The 18,615-nt window shown below is 54.9% G+C and overlaps 1 protein-coding gene across 1 annotated transcript in view; it reads left to right on the top strand.

Annotated features, from left to right (window-relative positions):
• Positions 1-18,615, top strand: part of ZBTB16 (zinc finger and BTB domain containing 16) — a 54,562-nt gene that overhangs the window by 2,268 nt on the left and 33,679 nt on the right. The window contains exon 2 of the mRNA XM_008928914.3: positions 4-353. Coding sequence (XP_008927162.3) covers positions 4-353 — 350 coding nt within the window. The remainder of the gene's footprint in view (positions 1-3; positions 354-18,615) is intronic.

Consider the following 18,615-nt stretch of genomic DNA (forward strand, 5'->3'; position numbering starts at 1 on the left):
GAGCCGCCCCCCGAGCCCGGTCAGGGGCTGCCACTGGGGCCGGAGCCATCCGCTGCCACCCCAGGTGAGAAGCCCTTGGGCATCTACTCGCTGCTGCCGAACCACAAGACTGAGCCGGTGCTCGGCGTGCCGCCGACCGTGGCGTCCGCCCTGCATGTGCAGCCGGCCCTGGCTGTCTCCATGGACTTCAGTGCCTATGGGGGGCTGTTGCCCCAAGGCTTCATCCAGCGGGAGCTGTTCAGCAAGCTGGGGGAGCTGGCAGCTGGCATGAAGACGGAAAGCAGAGCCCTGGGCGAGCAGTGCAGCGTGTGCGGGGCAGAGCTGCCGGACAACGAGACCCTCGAGCAGCACAGGTGAGTGCCGAGGCCGTGCTGTTCATGCTGCACCGGGCAGCCTGGATCTTGCCAGAGGGTTTCAGTTTCTGACTGGGCGTTCTGTGTGTGCTGGAGCAAAGTTTCTGCCGCGTACCCTAAAACTAGGCTGTGGAGTAGTGTGCTCAGAGGAATGACTCTTGCAGCTCCCCCAGGTCTGGCAACTGTGCCAGAAGGTTCCTTCTAGTGAGCGCTTTGCTGGGGAGGACAGCCCGGATGGGGCTGGGGCCATTGGTGTTTCCCACTAGCACAGACTCCATCAGTTTCCTTGGCTGGCATCAGCCAAGCAGCTCACAGTTGCCACCCTTTGAGTTCAGGGATCTGTATGCAGAGAGATGCTGTGGGGTCGGGCAGTTCTCACCCACCCTGTGCTGAGAGCTGGTCCCTCCTGTGCCAGCGGCCGGGCACACCAGCACAGGCAGCGGTGGCACTCGGGCTTGCGGCTTGTAGTGACTTGCCAGGGGGAATTTGTGCTGCTCGGCTTCCAGGTTTATGAAACATTTGCACTTCGTGCAAAGTGGCGCGGCGGTCAGGCTGGGTGATGCCGGGGCGAGCACCGAGGGCTCGGGCAACTGCAGAGCCGCGGGGATGGGTGCGGGACTGAACCTCCAAAGGCTGTCGGTGCAGTTTTGGGGCTCCCCCACGCAGGGTGGGGGGATCTGTGTGCTCACTCCCAGCCCTGCACCCCGGGGACCTGCTGCAGGGTGGGAGCGTGGTGGTGGTTACTGACACGTGAGTTCGGTGCTTTGCTGTTTACCGCCTCCTGGTCGCGATTCGGGAACCAGAGCTCGTTTTCCGATTTAGCTGGGGAAGGGGGACCACGATAATTACCACGCCGAAATCGGCTGCGCCGGTCAAATCCCACGGCTCCGGACGTGCTTTGGCGAGCGCTGTGCTGGCCCCCAGCGTGGCTGCAGCCCCACGGCAGGACGGCAGCGTCCTGCCTGGGGAAGGCAGCACCGGCGCGGTGCCGGAGCTTATCCCTGCCTCCCCGGGCAGTGCACCCTGACAGATTTTTAATGAATCAACAGGTTAATTAGTCCCGATGCACACAAGGCGCTTAGGGCCGGTGGCCGTGCCGGCACGCGCCTCTGGGGGGCGAGCCTGCTGCCGTGCTGCGGTGGCTGCCGGCGCGCGCCGCGCGGCGCGGCGGGCCGGCCCGGCCGGGCCGGAGCGGCGGCTCCCCGCACGCTCAGCCCGCGAACGCGGTGGTGCAGGCAGCAGCGCTGTGCCGGATCCCCAGCCCGCGCCGGTCTGCGAGCGCCGGCAGCATCGCCCCTCGCTCTGCCGCACGGACCCTGCCGGGACAGCCTTCGCCCCTCGCAGGATCCCCGGCTCCCTGTGGGTGCACACCCGCTTTCGGCTTTGTTTCCCCTCTCGTGAGCGGCAGAGCTGGGGCTGGCGTTGGTTACGTGCCCGAAGCTGCCTCGGCCGTGCGGTGATGCAGACCGAACGTCACCGGGAGAGCTGCAGTGAGGGCTCAGGGAGAATTTTAACGTGCCTTTCTGCCACGGTCTCGAGCCTCTCCCTTTCCCCCTCCAAGCCCATAGCAGCGACTGCTGCGGCCGCAGGAGAGGGCGATGCTGGGGCTGCCCGGGGGCTCCTGTCGCCGAGGGTGGATGTGTCCAGAAGGAGGGAAGGCTGCGCGGGCAGATCCTTCCCCGCGCAGTCGGGAGATGGGGGAGCGTGACCCAGCTGTCCAGCACGACAGTCCCTATTTCACAGTGCCTTCCAGGGCTCGGCTTGTTTTGACAGCCGTGGCTGCAGCCGTAGCTTATTTCTCACTTATTCATGATCCTTATCGGGAGACTGGGCACAACCGTGCTCTGAGGGTCTCGAGTTCTGCACGGAGCTCAGCACTGGCCCCTGCCAGCGGAACCTTGAAGGCAGCTGCTGAAGCCAGTGCCAAACTCTGTTTGCCTGTTTTTGCTTTCAGACCGATTACCTGGCGCTGGCAAACTTTGCAGGGCGAGCCAAATCCTTTGAGCCGTGTTTAAACTGATATGTTAGACCGTCCATGTTGAAAGGCATTGGGCAACAGTCCAATGAACTCACCCCCACCCCCAAAGTCTAATACCCAGGTGGTTTGTGTGTAGATAGGGTCTCATGTGGTTTTTTTATAGTGTTTGCTTTCTAATACATTGTGAGAATTACCATTGGGAAAGGATTTGTGGGATCCTATTGTATTCATGGAGCTGTTAAACAGCATCTGCGCTGGATTGGGATCTGCAGCTCTCTGCCGGAGCAGCTCTGGTGGCAGCTGCACTGTGCTGGCGGTGGGCTCCTCTTCGCTCCACTGCCTGGTGCACGGGGGATCTGGGGGATCTGTGTCCCACACGGGGGTCTGGACACCACCTCCCTGAGAAATCCGGCGGTGGGGGCAGGATGTGCCGGGGGCACCGGGGTGTCGCTTGTTGGCTTTCGCTGACCTCTTTCTGCCGTGCACTCGCTGCTGTGGTTTTGCTTTCCGACCCTGACGTGAGCGTGGAGGTACCCGAGCAGAGCTGTTCCCAGCTGCGGTGAGCTGGGGGCTGGGAGCAGCTCCTGGGGAGGGGGTATCCTGCTGTTCTGTGGGGTGCTTGGCTGCCCGGCGTGGCAGCTTCCACCCAGCAGGTGACAGAGCCCAAAGCCACCCAGTGCCGACGCCACTCTTCCCGCAGGGAGCTCCATGAGCCAGTGTGTGCCGAGCCTGTTTACAGCACACAGGCAGCCCATGCATATGGTGGGGCTGTTTGTTTACACACACACATGCCTATAGAAGTGTAAATATATATGTTTATAGTCTTGGAGCTTTCTGAGTGTTATCTTCATTAGTATGGGAAGCATGTGCAGAAAAGGGAGAGCAGAGGGTCAACCTGGCCTTGGCAAGCACAGGGGGCCACTGGCGCTGGGTGACAGACAGTGCCCAAGGGACAGTCATGTGCCCCGGCCCCGTGTGCGGCTCCTCGGCCTCGTGGCAGCATCATCTGTGCTGTGTCGTACCCAGGAGTGCTGAGCTGTGACCTTTTGGTGGCCGAGTGGCCACAAGCCTCGGCACTGGCTCTGGTCAGGTTTTTTGGGTCCCTGAACCCGCTGGCTGCTGCATGATCCATTTTTTAATCCTTTACCAAGCTTATGATTTTGACTAATTGAGTGTAGATTGAGTCGGCGAGTCTTTAATTTTTTTTATAAAAGATTTCCTTCTGGGTTCAGCGAAGTTCAAACTTAATCTAATGTTAGTATCGATCGTCGCTTCTAATTGCAGACAAAAAAGCCATAGTTCAGCAGCCCTTTTTGGGGTTGTTTTGTGAAGGAAACCCTCCGAGCTGTGAGGTGAGAGCCGTGCTGAGCTGCCAACAGAGCCTGGCGTAATTCGTCATTGGGAAGTTAAATACCTTAGAACTTTAACAAAATTAAACCATGTCTTTTATGAAACGATAGTGACTGGAAAGGCTGCAGGTGGGGATGGGCTTCCATACAGTTCATTTGTGGCACAGCCAAGCATCCCACCTGGTGCTGCCCGGGAATTCACCCGCCACAGCCATGCGGCTGCTGGCAGCGCTCGCCACGTGTGTCCCTGTGAGATGGGGATGCTGGGCTGGAAAATGAAAGTGCTTTGTGCTGATGGTGTCAGGAGGCCGGTGGAGGCCAGAGGTGGGTGAATGCTCCCCGTATGATGAGTTTGGGTGGAAGGTGCTCCTGCTTGGGAAAACTGCAACTTCCCATGGGGATCCAGCCTCACCTTCCTCTGTCAGCCTCACCTCCCCTGTCTCCGCCTGGATTAGCTGAGTGTTGTACTGCTAATGCCATTAGGCACGTTGGCACTGCTTGGCATGTCACAGTGAGAAACAGATGCAGTGTACCATTAAAGCAATAAACGTGATAAATCGGATCCCAAGTGCTTTGTGAGATGTTATTAGTGTTAATTTTGGTAGCCGGATACAGTAGTTGCTTTTTATTTTATTTTAAGCATTCAGCAATTTATGTTCCACAGCAATGGAAATTTTAGGAAAAGGAGAAAAAATGGAAAAGCAAGGCAGGGAGGGAAGGAAAAGCAAAAGCAGCAGCCCCCCAAACTCTGACCATGATTACTTCCAGAGTCCGAGGACGACTTGGCAGCTCTTGTTTCTTGCTGATGGGCCTTATTAGCGGCACCTGGCATCATAAGGGGCTAATGGAAACCAGCGTTCCCGGCTGCCGGGCCGCGGCGCGGGGCGGCCGGGCGAGGAAGCTCTTATTAGCTTTATGGGCAGGGGGACGTGCCCTGCTCAGGAAATGAATGTTGCAGCTAAGGTCCACGGCGCTGACCCCGAGCGTGTAACCTGTGAGCGCCGGCCGAGACCCTGCGCAGGATGCTTGGGATTTCGGGGGCTCTCTGGTTCTTGTCATGGGCAGAGGGGGAATATGGCATGGTATGTTGCAGCCTTGAACTTTTGATTTATTCAGTGGGGGACTTAACTGTTTCCATGCTCAGCTCCAAGCGCAAAGGGGGAAAAGCCCCCTTCGGCTTTCGCATTATTCCGTCCGTTATTGTGCATCAGTTTAGTTATGCGTGTGCTGCGTTTGAAAGCAGAGCTCTGAGGTTCCCATCAGAAAACACCTATTTCTATTTATTTATTTATTTATTTATGCCTGCCCAGTGCGTGAAACCTGCCCCACTGAGGACACTTGGGTGGCTTTTCCCCAGAGAGCTGGCTGTCGCTGCAGCAGATTTGCAGAACCTCCTCAGTCCCCATGACACCTCGCAGAATGATGTTGGTTAAAATGTCTTTTTGGCTGTGCAGAGGGCCCCTGAGAGAGCTTGTGCTGGTTCAGGGATGATGCTGTACACCCTTTCTTCCTTTCCCCGTGGAACATGGGAGTGATGTAGAGCAGCCCGGGCTGTTGGTGACAGAGCATTCCCACAGCTTTCCCCACTTCTACGGGGTGTTGGCTCTTTAGTTATATTGGTGCGTAAATCTGTTTTCCTTGGATAGAGTAAAATGATCTGCATTTTCCTTTTTGCCTGCAATTAGCAAGATTTTTCTTTTGCCCCCCCCACCCCACCCCTTGACAGCTTCAAGAGAGGCTTTAAATGAGTAATTACTAAATATTTCCCGGCAGCCAAACACGGGGCCATGGCATCTCCTGTTGCAAAAGTGAAAAATATTTCTGTTTGCAGTTAATTTTAGTGGCAGGCAGATCATGTTAACTGGGTGTAATTGCTTCCAGATATGGCAGAGGGTTTTGTGTGTTGGGATGAAGGGTCTGGTAAGTGCTCACTTCCTGTGTAAATTAGCCTATTCCATTCATTCCTTCTCTCCCGGCAGTCCTGGCTTGTGTCACTCTGCCGGCAAGGGGTTCTTCCCCCCTGGCCCGGCTCAGCGCTTTATGGTGGGATCAGTCCTTCACAGGACACCGCTCCCTCCTTGGCAGGGAGGGATCTGCATCCCACTCTGCTGCTGGTACCCTGGGCAGAGCTTGGCGTGTGCCCCGGCCCTGGTAGGGACTGGTGTTGTGACAGGTACCAGCTGAAACAGGGAGGGTGGCACATAGGGAATTTCAGACAGGATGGATTCATATAACATGAGCAACAGGGAAATGTTTGTTCGTCCTTTGAAATAAATGCAGACCCAACAGGGGAGTCTGCATGTGGCCAGACACCTTTTAATATGGGCTCATGAGCTCCCAGTGCAGTTGTGACATCTGCTCTTGTTCCTGCTCAAGCCCGGTTGCCCAGACCTGCTGTGGGGCATTCAGATGCATCACCTGCATATCTATTCTGGATAATCTTTATCCAGGCTGAGGCGTGCCTGAACCACTTGGTTTCAGTTTGGAACACACTGGTTTGCGCTGGCACTGCTTTGGGTAACTTGTGTGCTGACAGGAGAGCAACAGGTAGCTTTGGGAGGGTACAAGTGCTGTTGGACCACGTGATTTACAGAGAAGGTGGGTTTCTCTTTTTGGCAAGAACATGTGCTACCTTGGTCTCTCTGCAGCTGAAGGAGGGAGCATCACCCTAAAATTGGGGTTGCGGGAGCGAGCCTTTGCAGCGCAGGCTCAGCGCTGGCCGGGGGCCAGGGCCGCCCGGATCATTTTCGCTGTAGTGTTCTTAACTGATTTTAAGTAGATTATGGTTGGATACGTGCCCCGCTGTGCTGGTTCAGGTTTCCATCGGCCTTCGTTGTCTCGTTGCTGTTTTATTGGCGTGCTGTTTAGCAAACAAGCCGGCGGTGTGCGATTGAGGAAACGCTTCTCCACGTAGGCACGAGCGCTGCAAGAGCCTGGCTAGAGCTGCCCGCCCGCCATAAATCAGCGTTAAACACCCTGCTTTGTTACCGGTGTCAGCGCGGGAGATGGGCTGGTTATCGGCGTGTATCAGCCGGGCTGATAACCCCGTGCTCTGTTTAGTGCTGCTCGAGGAGCAGCTGCCTCACTGCAGCGGCGGAGTGATGGGGGAGCGCGCTGGGTGCCGGCACGGGCGATGCTGTGGCGCTTGCCTTGCGTGCTACAGAGGGGACTGGTGCACCCCCTTCTTGAAAAAATGCACCTCCATCCGTCTGCAAATGTAACTTGTGGTGGGGAGGAAGATACCCACACTCACCTTGGTGACCTATAAAGAAGGGAACCACAGACTGAGAAGAAGAAAAAAAAAAAGAGAAACTTGATAAATCCCAGAGCCCCAAGCACCAGGCCAGTTCATCGCTGGTGGAGGGCTTCAAAAGATACGCAGAGATGGCACTTGGGACGTGTTTTAGTGGTGGGTTTGGCACTGCTGGGGGAATGGTTGGACTCAATGCTGTCGAATGTCTTTCCCAAGCCTGGTGCTTCCCAAACACCAAGCCTGCCAGAGTTCATTTGGACAATAGTTTCAGGCATGTGCTGGTATTCTTGGGGCCGTCATGTGCAGGGCCAGGAGTCACTTTAACGATCCTTGTGGGTTCCTTCCATCTCAGGGTATTCTGTGATTCTATAATTTGTGTACCAGGTACTGCACCAGTTACAACCCATGTGCTGTTTACCGCTCCATCACAACTGCTGGAATTGCTTTTATCCTCTTGCCACTGAGTTTGGGGATAGTGCTGGGCTCCACATGCTTTGCCCTTGGTCGCCTCCCCTTGTTCTTCTCTCCACACATTATTTATAGTAAATCATATTAGAAAGGAGCGCTAAGGAGGAAGCATGATTCATCCTCCTTGAAACCAGTGCTGACATAAAGGCAAAGAGCTTACTACGTGGTTTTTATTATGGTATTTAGGGGCAGGTTGTACTAATTTTGGCGTGCACAGAGTAAACCTGAGAAGGCTATGACTCCAAGAAATTTAATTTCACTGCAGCACAGGCTGCGTGTTTAAAAAACCCAACCAAAACCCCATTGGCCTTCTTGGAAGGGCGTGTGCGTGGCAGCACAAGGCTTTGGGGATGGCCTGTTGCTTTCCAGATTTCACTGCGTGTCTTTAGCTGTTCTGTTGGCTTCTCATGGCTTTGCTGTGGTGCGGGAGCAGGGACAGCTGCAAGCACAGGCATCCCCCTTCCCTGTGAGTGTGGTGGGGCACTGGAACAGTGGGAGAGAAGCTGTGGATGCCCTATCCCTGGAAGTGTTCGAGGCCAGGTTAAACAGGGCTTGGAGCAACCTGATCTAGTGGAAGGTGTCCTTGCCTGTGGCAGGGAGGTGGAATGAGATGATTTTTAATGTGCTCCCCAACCCAAGGCATTCTATGATCACAGGTCTGGAATGGGAAGCACAAATTGGTGCTTCCCATGTTGAGGGGATGTGCAGAGGGGATACTTGGTGCAGAGATCCCGCCAGTGGCTCTCAGACCGCGGATCCGGGCTGCTGACGGGAGCTGGCTGCTGGCAGCGCAGCACAGGCAGCGCTGGGGATGGATCTCTTATCTCAGCTGGGCACGGCTGCGGTCGCAGCCGGCTGTGCAGTGCACACAAACGGCCTTTGCGTGGGAGAGATAAGGCGCCAGCGTCGTGCAGTGCCCACGCATCGCCGGCCCCTCGCCAGCCCCCCTGCGCCCGCGCGCACCGGCGTGGCACTGGCACACCGTCCCACTCACACCGTGCTGTGGTCAGCCGGATCACGGGTCGTGGTGCCACATGAATCACGGCACTGGGTCGGGGCCCCTCTGCCAGCGGCACATGGCGTGGGGTGGCCGGAGTGCAGCAGGGCACCGCTGGCTCACACACCAGGGCCCCTTTCTGCGAAACAGCACAGTGCTCAGAACCGAAACCCTCCCTCTGCACCTCCCTCCCTCCGGGGCGTTCTGCTATTTTTACCAGGAACGTGGTGATTTCCTCTTCTCTTTTTACCTTCCCCCGTTCGTAGAAAAGATCCCAGCACTGAGCGTGGGGCAGGGCGCTTCTGCGAATAAGAGCAGTGACCAGAGGCGCCTGTCGTGCACGAAGCCTCTTTGGGCAGCTCTGCCTGCGCTGCCCTTGCCTTGGGGGGCTGTGGAGGGGGCCCCTACTGCTGCCCTACCTCCCTGGGGTGCTCGGAGCCTGGCTCGCACTTCTCTTGCATGGGGCTTGCCTTGGTGGGAACCAGTGGTGTGCTATGAAACTGGCAGAAAACCCCCTTTCCCCCAGCAGGAATCACCTTAGGAACATTTTAACTTAGATGAAAACTTTTCCGGTAGAAAAAAATGAAAAGCAATAGTTTTTCTCTTCCCAGATCCCTGGCTTCCCGTGCTTTTGGGTGAGAGATGGGGAAATGCCATCCTGGCTCTGCTGTGCCTTCCCTGGCCTTTCGGTTCACTGTCACCCTGGTTGAAGGACAGCATTTGGTTTGGGTTTCTTGGGGGAATTTGGGCTCTGCATTGTTGGGGGCTGTGGGGAAGATCGCATGTAGGGCAGGTGCTGTGGTGGAAACCGGGTCACCGGCAGCTCCCAGCCCACAGGGAGCTGAGTCAGCAGTACCCAAGAGTGGGACAGCACCAGGGCTGCCGGGGGATGGCCCCAGCCCTGCCTGTGGGATGCATCCAGCCCAGCCCTGCCCACAGAGCTGGGGAGGGGCACTGGGATCTCAGGATGCAGATGCAAGCGCTTGTATTGATTTCTGGCTTCTCTGATCCTTTAGCTGGAGGCGGCTCTTCCCTCAGCGTCCAACCAAACGTAACTTAAAGCAGTGCAGAAATGTTTATCACCCTTCCCTCGCAGCAGTGAGCGCTGGCCAATGCATTATTTAGCAGGGTGGGAGCAGCAGTGGGCTGCCCTGGGGCGGGGGCTGCGACCACCCAGCACATGGGGGGAGCAGGGGGCTCTGGTGGGTTGTGTGCTGAGGATGTGAGTGGGCATCGCTGGGAGGACCTTGCATTTGGACACATTTTGGACCTTGCATTGAGAGAGGGACCCGTCCAGCTGTGCCCAGCAAGAAAATGGGAAGAGGATGGTAAAAGAAGGGACCTTGATGTTGGGGTGCTGAGCAGGGGGTCACAGAGATGTGCATCTCCCAAGGATGGTACTTGGGATGCTTTTCTCCTTATCCCATAGTGCCGGCGCCGTGTGGCAGGGTCCACTCTGCTGGCCAGGCGCTGCGGGCTTGGCCACTGCCGGCACGGGCAGCTGTGCCACATCCTCCTCCAACTGGAGGTGGAGAGCAGCTCGCTCCCTAATTAGCACCTTTGTTGCTAAGTGAACAAAACGTCCCTGCATGGCCAGCTTCCTGCCAGTGATCCGTGTGTCCAGGAAGGGGCTTCCATCGCCACCACACACAGTGCTGTGGTGCACGGCCACAGGGACCGATGTGCTGGAGCCAGGCTGCTCAGGCACCGTGTTCTCAGGCACCGTGTTCTCAGGCACCGTGTGCTCTAGGGACCGTGTGCTCTGGGACCGTGTGCTCTGGGACCGTGGCTCTGCTGCTCCACGTGTGTGCCCACGCTGGTCATGCTCCAGGTGCCATCACTGTCACCTGCTGTGCTGAGGGTCGCTGCTGAGGCAGCTCTTCTGTTCCGGTCTCTGGTGTGTGTATTTTCAATTACCTCTGGTCACCTCTCGCACGGCGCCTGCCCTGGCTGGCAGGGTCAGACATGAGTTAGCTGCGAGTGTCACTGTGTTAAAGGGAATAATCGTGTTGTCTTCAGAGGGATGGTAACAATGGATGTTAATGCCTGGGGAGCAACAGCCCACGGCAGCATTCTTTAAACAAGACTCCATTTGGATTGTCAGATCCCTTTGATTCTTCCTGCATCGTCTTCTGCCACATCCCGGCTCCACATCCGAGCATCGGGGTTTTATTATTTTATAGGTGCTGTAATGTTCGGGCTGTGTTGTGTGGCAGAGGCTGGTGTGCTCTCTCCACCATCCTCCTCTTCCTCAGGATGCTCTTCAGCAGCAAACAGGGAGCCACTGGGTGGCTGGAGCATGCAGGGGCTCCTGGGCCCCTGGAGATGTTTTGGAGTTAGAATATCCCATGTTTAGGTGTGTGCGGTCAAAAATATATAATATTTGTGCTAATGAGTGATGGGTTTGTTGCCTTTGGTGTCTGTTGCTGATCACATTCCCCTGTGTGTATAAACTTTTCCTTTTCGTTAGTAAATAATGCCATGGAAATGAGGGTGAAAAGCACCGTGACTGTCTGGGCACAGAGATGGGGCTGTGTGTGTGCTGCTGCCTGTCCTGGGCTGGCTCTGGAGTGGCCAGGCAGCCTTGAAAGGATCTGTGGAGCAAGCTGCCCACTGGAAGGACCAGCTGGGGAGTGGGAGCAGTGCCGAGAATCATTTTCACCCAAGAAATTATTGTTCTTGCAAGAGCAGATTTGAAATCTATTTGACTTTTCAGCACCATGTACCCCTTTAAACGTTTCCAGTGTATTCTCGCTGATGGGTTACCTTTTCTTTCCCCTTGGGCTATAATTAGTGTCCTTTACACAGAATTGCCTTAGAATTGGATTTGAAGAAGATAAGAATCAAATTACCACTATTTATCTTGTAAATTCCAAAAGATCTACCGAGAGGCACTGTACAAGGGGGATTTTTAAAATATTGTGCTCTGAAAACACCAACCTCCTGTGGGTCCCAGGATTCCCTCGGGGGTCACATCTGCAAAATGCCCTTGGATACAGGACAAGGCCAGAGGTGCCAGGAGGGAGACAGGATGGTTTCTTCCTGGCTGGGGCAGGTAGATGCAGGTGGGTGACTGGGTCAGGGTGGCAGCGTTATCTCAGGCTGGGCTTTGGTCTTGAACTTCACAGTCCCAGGTAGGCTGGAGAGAAAAAGCCTTTGAAATGCCACTTTTCTCCCACTTTTCCACACTCCCACCTGGGGTCACTCCCCGCTTCACTGGGCAGCTCTCAGAAGAGAAGGCAAGTTGAGTGCCAGAAATGGATGGAGGTAATTTTGGTGGGCTCTGTTTTGACAGAAATTAAGCATCTGAATCTAAATGAAGGAGATGGAGAGCCTAGGCAGCTGAGATTGTATTTTCATAGCATAAACAGTTGCAGAAGAAGATTAATGGCATCTGTGTAAACACTCTGTTGCAGTGGTGAGGGGTTGTGGGTTTTTTAATAGTTAGAAAATACTAAGTATGGCTGGAGGCAAGAGACACTGTACCTCCCTCCTGCTCACACCTTCCACCTCCCCGTCCATCCCACAGTAAATATTCCAGCCGCCCTCAGCCCTGCTCTCCCTTCTTGCAGTAAATTACATATTAAAGTAGCCTGGTAACTGAGCACTGGTTGCTGCGCGATAAGCTCCGGGAAATCGATATGTTTGCCATGTGCCTGCTTGTTTATGACACCTGCCTGCCGAGCAGTTGAGCAATGCTCCGTGGGCCCGGGCTGCGCTCGCAGGAGAGGCTGCAGCAACACTGACGGATTTTTTTGCTCCCTGAGTGAGGTGTTGCCCGGAGCTGCCCTGCAGCATCCTGCCAGGGGGGTAAAATAAAAGGAGCAGTAATATTTGGTGATGCAGAACACGGGGAGGCAGACGGGATCACAAAGCGGGTCACACCCTCATCCGTCTTTGGGGCTTCTCTCAGCCCCTTCCATGAGTTTCTGCTCTGCTTCTGTTTGTCACCTCCGTGGGTAGGTGTGGGAGTGGAGCCCAGGAGTTTAAACACTCCTTCTGTGTGCCTGGGCAGGGAGGCAGCTGCCCACACACACGGTGCTCTGTCAGTGGGGGTTGGCATCCTCTGAGCCCAGTGCCACACGATCCAGTGAAGCAGGGACCGTGCATTCACCAGCACAATGCCCAGGACCCATTGGCTGTATCCCAGAGTGTGGGATATGCCCCAACTCCTTAGCTTGGGAGTAGCCAACCCCAGCTCAGCTTATGAACTGGGATAGCTCTGACTTGGGAAAATCTTCCCCTTGACTTCGCAGCCCAGGGGTTTGGCTGCTTTGCCTGCACAATGGTGGGCACCAGCCCACATTCCCCCTGCTCCAGTGGCTTTTTGGGTGGGAGCAGGGCATTTTTTTCTGAAATCTCAAGTCAGCAAGCTGCAGTAATTGACCTTTTGACCCAGATATAAAGTTGGGAGGTAAAAGACACAACTTGCAAGATTTTTATAAAACTGTTGACCTCTCACAAGATTAACTCAGAGATAATAGTAATTATCAACAGCTTATGGTGGGTCCAATCGATGGTGAACTTTACCTCCTGCCTAAAACTGAAGGTCAGTGTTTTACTGCAGAAAAGATAACTGCCATGGGTTTTCTCACCACCGCCAGTCAGCAAACGTCCCTGTACAGAGGAATTCCCTGAATGGAGTGCATATGACTCCTGTGGGAAAATGGACCCGTGGGATGGCGCAGTGCAGTGCCCACGTGTGGGTTTTGGTGATGCTTAATGCTGTAGCTGAGCCTCAGCACAGCTCAGGTGGCCTCTCTGCCTCTGTGCTGGCACACCAGGACAGTGGCTTCCTTGGGATGCTCGGGTCAGGGGAGCAAGTACAGAGAGGCAGAGCACTGCCCCAAAAAGGCACTTCCTCTTTAATAGCTTTTGATTGTGTGCTTTCACTTTTTATGTATAAAAGATAGTCCATTTAATTAACTTGAGAATGCAATTTCAAAACCACTAATGCTTTACACATGATGGCTCTTAAAATACAAGTAACGTTGCAGTACTGTGCTGTGCTCCCTCTGCCTCTTGTGCTTTGTTTTGGAGACAAACATTCCCCCCCTCGGTAGTTCCGGATCCTTGAATAGGAGTCAAACAGATTTGGGGTGTTTGAACCTGGGTTTGCCTTGTCAGTGTACCTGGGCTGTCGGGTGCCATCCTCTAGCAATGTCAGTGGTTTCCTCCATGTCCTTGTCTTTCCCTGGATGTCACCTGTTAATCTCCAGCCAACAGCACCGTGAGCTAGAGCATCTTCTCTCTGGTACTGGCGAGCAGGCTTCGTTTCTGTGAGCTTTCCTTGAGCCTTGGGTTTCTCCTTTGTACCTTTTTTTTATAGAGCTGGTTTATAGTGGATGTGCTTCTGGGGGCAGAGCACACCCTCGCCGCAACCCCTCACTTGAAACACCCTACAGGCCTTTCCAAGTTCCTTAGTTTTTGCCAGGCATCTTTAGGCTGTCCCAGATGGATAAGGTGGGGGGAAGCTTCAAAGGCTGGCTAAGTGGATGCGGCACAGTCAGTCCAGGTGGCTTGTCCAAAACCTGCACACCCTTGCTGATGTGAGACCCCAGGGTACTCTGGCCAGGACCCTCACCCAGTGCACGGATGAGCCCCAGAGCCATCTCCTGTGACTTCCCTCACTATCTAGTGGGGTTGCAGGCAGCTCCGGGGAAACCCCCGTTTTCCCCTCCCAAGTGCCTTTCCCCCAGCCTGGTGCAGGGAAAACGGGTGGGAACCTGGAGGTGAATTGCTGGATTTGTTGTTAAAAACCTGCACGCACCAACTCCCCCTTTTATTTTTTTCCCCCTTTTTTTTTGTAGCATAGAAACCTCTCTTTGTGGCAGAAGGCTGGGAGGGTTTGAATGCCACATCCCGGCGTAGGAGGCTGACTGGGACCATACGGCTTTATCATTCATTAATTCCTGTGCTCATTCATCCCCCTATTTAAACTTCTCTGTAAAGACGGGAGCTACAGATGGTCTTTTGGTACCCGCTTTAGCCGACAGCCCTCGGCCCCGACAAAGGGGTACAGAGGGAGCAGCAGAGTGTACAAAATATTTCCAACCATTAGAAATCGAGGTCTCATTCACCAGCGGCTCCTGTTTTGAAAGCGAATTTATGCAAGCGTCGTAACCCCCAGGCAGGGCAGGGCCAGGAGTGGGACTGAGCCGAGGGCAGCATCAGCTGCTTTTGCCTGCGATAATTTGGTGCCAGATCACTGTTTCCAGTTTGCTTCAAGAATTTGTTATCGTTGTGGCACCAACATCACCCTTTGGTGTGGGAAGCAATGACCAGAGTGTCACTGGCTGTGCCTCAGGTGTCCCACTCGTGCTGGCCAGTGGTTTGTCCTGGATGTTTGCTGGTGCAGCAGCCACCATGTTCCCAGTGTGTTTGGGTTTTGTGTGTGGTGGCAATGATGTGCTGAGCTGGGGGTGCACTGGGGCTGTGGTGCTGGGAGTGACACCGGTGGTGCCTCTGCCTGCCCATGCTCTAGTTCCCATGGGTGCAGGGGATGTTCAGGGCTCCCACTGTCTCTGTCTTGTCCTCAGGAAAGGTTTGCAGGGAAGCATCGGGGATGTGGGAATACTGGTGTGCAAGGGAGCAGCAGTATCACCCCTTGGCAGAGGAGGAGCTGCTGGTCTCATGGCTACTGGGGAGCTGTTGGGGCACATGGGGGATGTTTCCTTAACAAAAAGCCTGTCTGGCCACTGCTGAGGGGGCTCCAGACCCGACCCCGGGCACTGCATTTGCTGCCATGCTCCATCCTTTCTGCGGGAAAGTTGGGACCAAAAGTTTTCTCATGGAAAAACCGAATTCTGCGATCTCGTTTTTGCACATGCTGTGCTTAAATATTAACACCAATTGAGCAAATTGCCTTTTAACTGCCTTTATTTTCTTTCATTAACGGTATAATTTAAAAGCTCCCGAATTTGCATGGAACCTGTTGTGCGTGTTGGGGCGGGGGGTGAGGCTGCTCATAAATGAATTAATTGTGAGCAAGCCTCCTTGGGGAGGTCCCACGGTGCCGGGATGGCTCAGCAACGCCCGGGTTTGGGACACCGCGTACTTTTGGCTGGGGGGAGCGGAGTGTGCTGTCAGTGCTGGCGTCCTGCTCAGAGCTTGGCTTGCCCGGAAGGTATTTATTTATTTTTCAGCAAAACATGTTGTAGGCTGAGCAAAACTAATTACAGAGAGCTGAGGCAGCGTCTTGTGTTAGTGCACCGGCGCTGAAACTGGTGCAGGAGGGAAAAACTGCAGGGGGAAGTTGCCAGTGCTGTGCCCCCGTCGCCGTCCCCCGTGCGAGGCCCTGCAGCACCGGCAGCGTCTGCCCGTGTTGTTGTGCCACGAGATGACAGGTTACAGTGCGATTCCAGCAGCTCCGCTCGCTGCCTCCGCGCAGATGTTGGTGCGGTTTCGGGAGCGAAGCCAGCTCGGACACAGTGGATGCGATGCAGCCCCACGTGCTGCACTGTGCCGTGCTGACAGCTCTGCTGGGGCTCGGCCTGGGTGAGCTCCTTTGACACCTCCCACTTCCATAGTCATTCCCAAAGTATATGTTTTCTAAGGGAGGTCTTGCAGTCGGATGGACAGCAGTGGCCTCAGTCCCTGAGCTGCCAGGGCATTCCCCTTGTTGCCACCTCCTTGTCCTGGGTCTCTCCAAAGCCTAGTACAGTGTGGATATGCTAAATTACTGCCTTGACAAGGTGCATAATGTTCATCTCCCAACTTCCAACTGGAAATAATTAGTTATTTGTCTGCCCCGGGAGCTCTTGAGAAGGCAGTGTGAACCTGGGCAGAGGCAGCGGGTGCTGGCAGAGGGCAGGAGACCAGCCCATGGCTGGGAGAAGCGTCTCTGGGTAATCCATGGGGAGTGTGGCATCTCCAGCCTGTCTGAGGGCATTTCTCCTGCCAGAGAAGGGCTGTGTAACAGCCCAGCATTAGGGTTTCATTAATCAAAGACACTTCCACTGCCCCTGTACAGCAACATCGGTGCTGCGCCTGTCCCTCTCTGACAGCTCCCTAATTCATCTTCCCGGGGAAGGGGGGACGTGCTGCTCTTACCGCTCGTGCTGCCAATGCTGCAGCCGTTGCCTGTTCTCCTTCCCAAACTTTTGAAGCCCAGCTGGTGTGGGGAGTGCTTTGGGAGCATCTCTGGGAGCTGGTGAGCATAGGGCAGGCAGTGTGCACAGAGCAGAGGAGAGACCTCTGGCTGGACTCCTGCACGCTTGGTGTTCTCCCATCCCCTGACCCAGGGAGGTGTCTCTGCCCATCCCCAAAATTCAGGCATAAAACCCGGGTGTGCACCCAGTGGTCCCATCCCAGGAGCCCAAACCAGTCCTCCAGGAGGGCACATGACTATGCACAGAGCCAGGCAGCAGCAGATTGGAATCAGGCATTCTTAATTCTAGCTACAAAAACACAATATTTTGGAGTTGCTAATAATAAGAAAGTGTTTTCATCAAAGGTTTATTCGTCTGTGTGCTGACATCTGGAGAGCTGAGATAGATATTTTCCTTAAGACTGTATTTCCAAGCCATGAGCTCTTCCCTGGCTGTTAATTAATCCTTTGTAGTTTAGCGACTGATGAAATCATGACTCTATGAAATTTTAATCCTTGTGCTGTATAGGCACAACCGACATTATCAGAGGACCCCAGGTGTGTGCTTGAAATTAGTTTGTTGAATCTCTTGCATATTTGATTACCTTATAAAACTCCTTGGGATCTGGGCCGCTCCTGGGAGCGGTGGCGTTTGCCTGTGGTTTGTGCCCGTTCCTGGCTGCAGTTCTCAGGTGGGCTGAGGGGGAGCCGGGGCAGAAACCGGGGAGGCACCAGGGAGGGGGCATCAGCATCTCCATAGGGAAGTGAGGGGTGGGAAGCACATGTCTCCCTGATGGAACAGAGCAGCCGAGCTGCTGATTGATTCCATCTGGCACCTGGGTGCTTTTCCCACTCCCTGAAGGGGAGCTCAGTGCAGGGAAGTGGCTCCTGGGCCCATCTCAGCTCATCCCTGCAGCAGCCACGTGGGTGCCACCCTCTTTCTGACACATGTCCAGCCTCAGCCCTGTGGTTGTGTCATCGAAGAGAGTGGAAATTAAAAGAAAATTCTCCCTACTCTAAAAAACTCTTCCACTCACTTAGGTTGCTCTGTGCTCCAGCATCCCAATAGCATATCCATTCTTCCCTGTATCCCTGCTTTTGGCTCCTTGGGGACTTTTGTTGTCTCCCCAGGGCTCTGGGAGCTACAGGCTCCCCGTTTACTGGGGAGCAGTGGGATGATGCAGCCTGGACCGTCTCAGGACTGTTGTCCCTGGAAACCATCCGATGCTGAATGCTTTCTGTGCGTCATAGAATCCCAGACTGGTTTGGGTTGGAAGGGACCTTAAAGCTCATCCGGCTCCAATCCCCTGCCATGGGCAGGGCCACCTTCCACTAGACCAGGCTCTCAGAGCCAGGTGTCCCAACCATCCCGAAGGTCGGGAGCAAGGAGCGGCTGAGGCCGGCGCTTCGCTGGTGCTCTGGTGGCACACGTGCTGCTACAGAAACCAGATGACGAATGTATTTTTAAACTTGGAATCCATGAACCGCTTATTATTTCTGAATTAGGAATCAAAACATCTGCATAATCACGCCGCTGCTGCGGCAGATGTACTCGGCACGAAGGTCACTTTGCCTTTTTGTCGAGATCTCGTATTATTTTGAATAAGCAGCGCCCCCCGTGCTCTGCCTGACGCCTCTGACACCCGTGTCATGTTGGCTCAGCGCTGCCCAGCGCAGCCTGGGGCTGAGGCTGCCCAGCCCAGCGAGTGCTCCTCTCCCAGTGCTCAGCACGTCAGTGTCACCAGATGCCCGAAGAATGGGGATGGTGATTTTGGACGGCACATTAGTGCCGGTTATTCCAGGCAGGGCCGCGTGCATCGCGTTAACCCCTCGGTGCCTGTGCTCCGTCCCCACCGGGACAGTGTGGAATCGTGGTTCTGTTTGCGTCGGTATCCAGGTGGTGCAGTGGAGATGCAGGACTGTTCCCTGGGCCAGCAGAAGCTGCTGACACCCGGTACCATTGCTCAGTGAATTGTGCAGTGGCTGCATTCCGAATCCCCTTCTGAAAGCCGCAGATCTCTCCGGCTTCGGAGCTGGGGCAGCATCTGTGCCCCTGTCTGCGACAGACAGGAGATGCTTCCCCACTGCCAGCTGCACCACTTGGATGCAGCCGGAGGTTTCCCATCCG

Source organism: Manacus vitellinus, unplaced genomic scaffold (genome assembly GCF_001715985.3).
Source record: "Manacus vitellinus isolate BGI_N305 unplaced genomic scaffold, ASM171598v3 scaffold_41_pilon, whole genome shotgun sequence".
Classification (NCBI taxonomy): domain Eukaryota; kingdom Metazoa; phylum Chordata; class Aves; order Passeriformes; family Pipridae; genus Manacus; species Manacus vitellinus.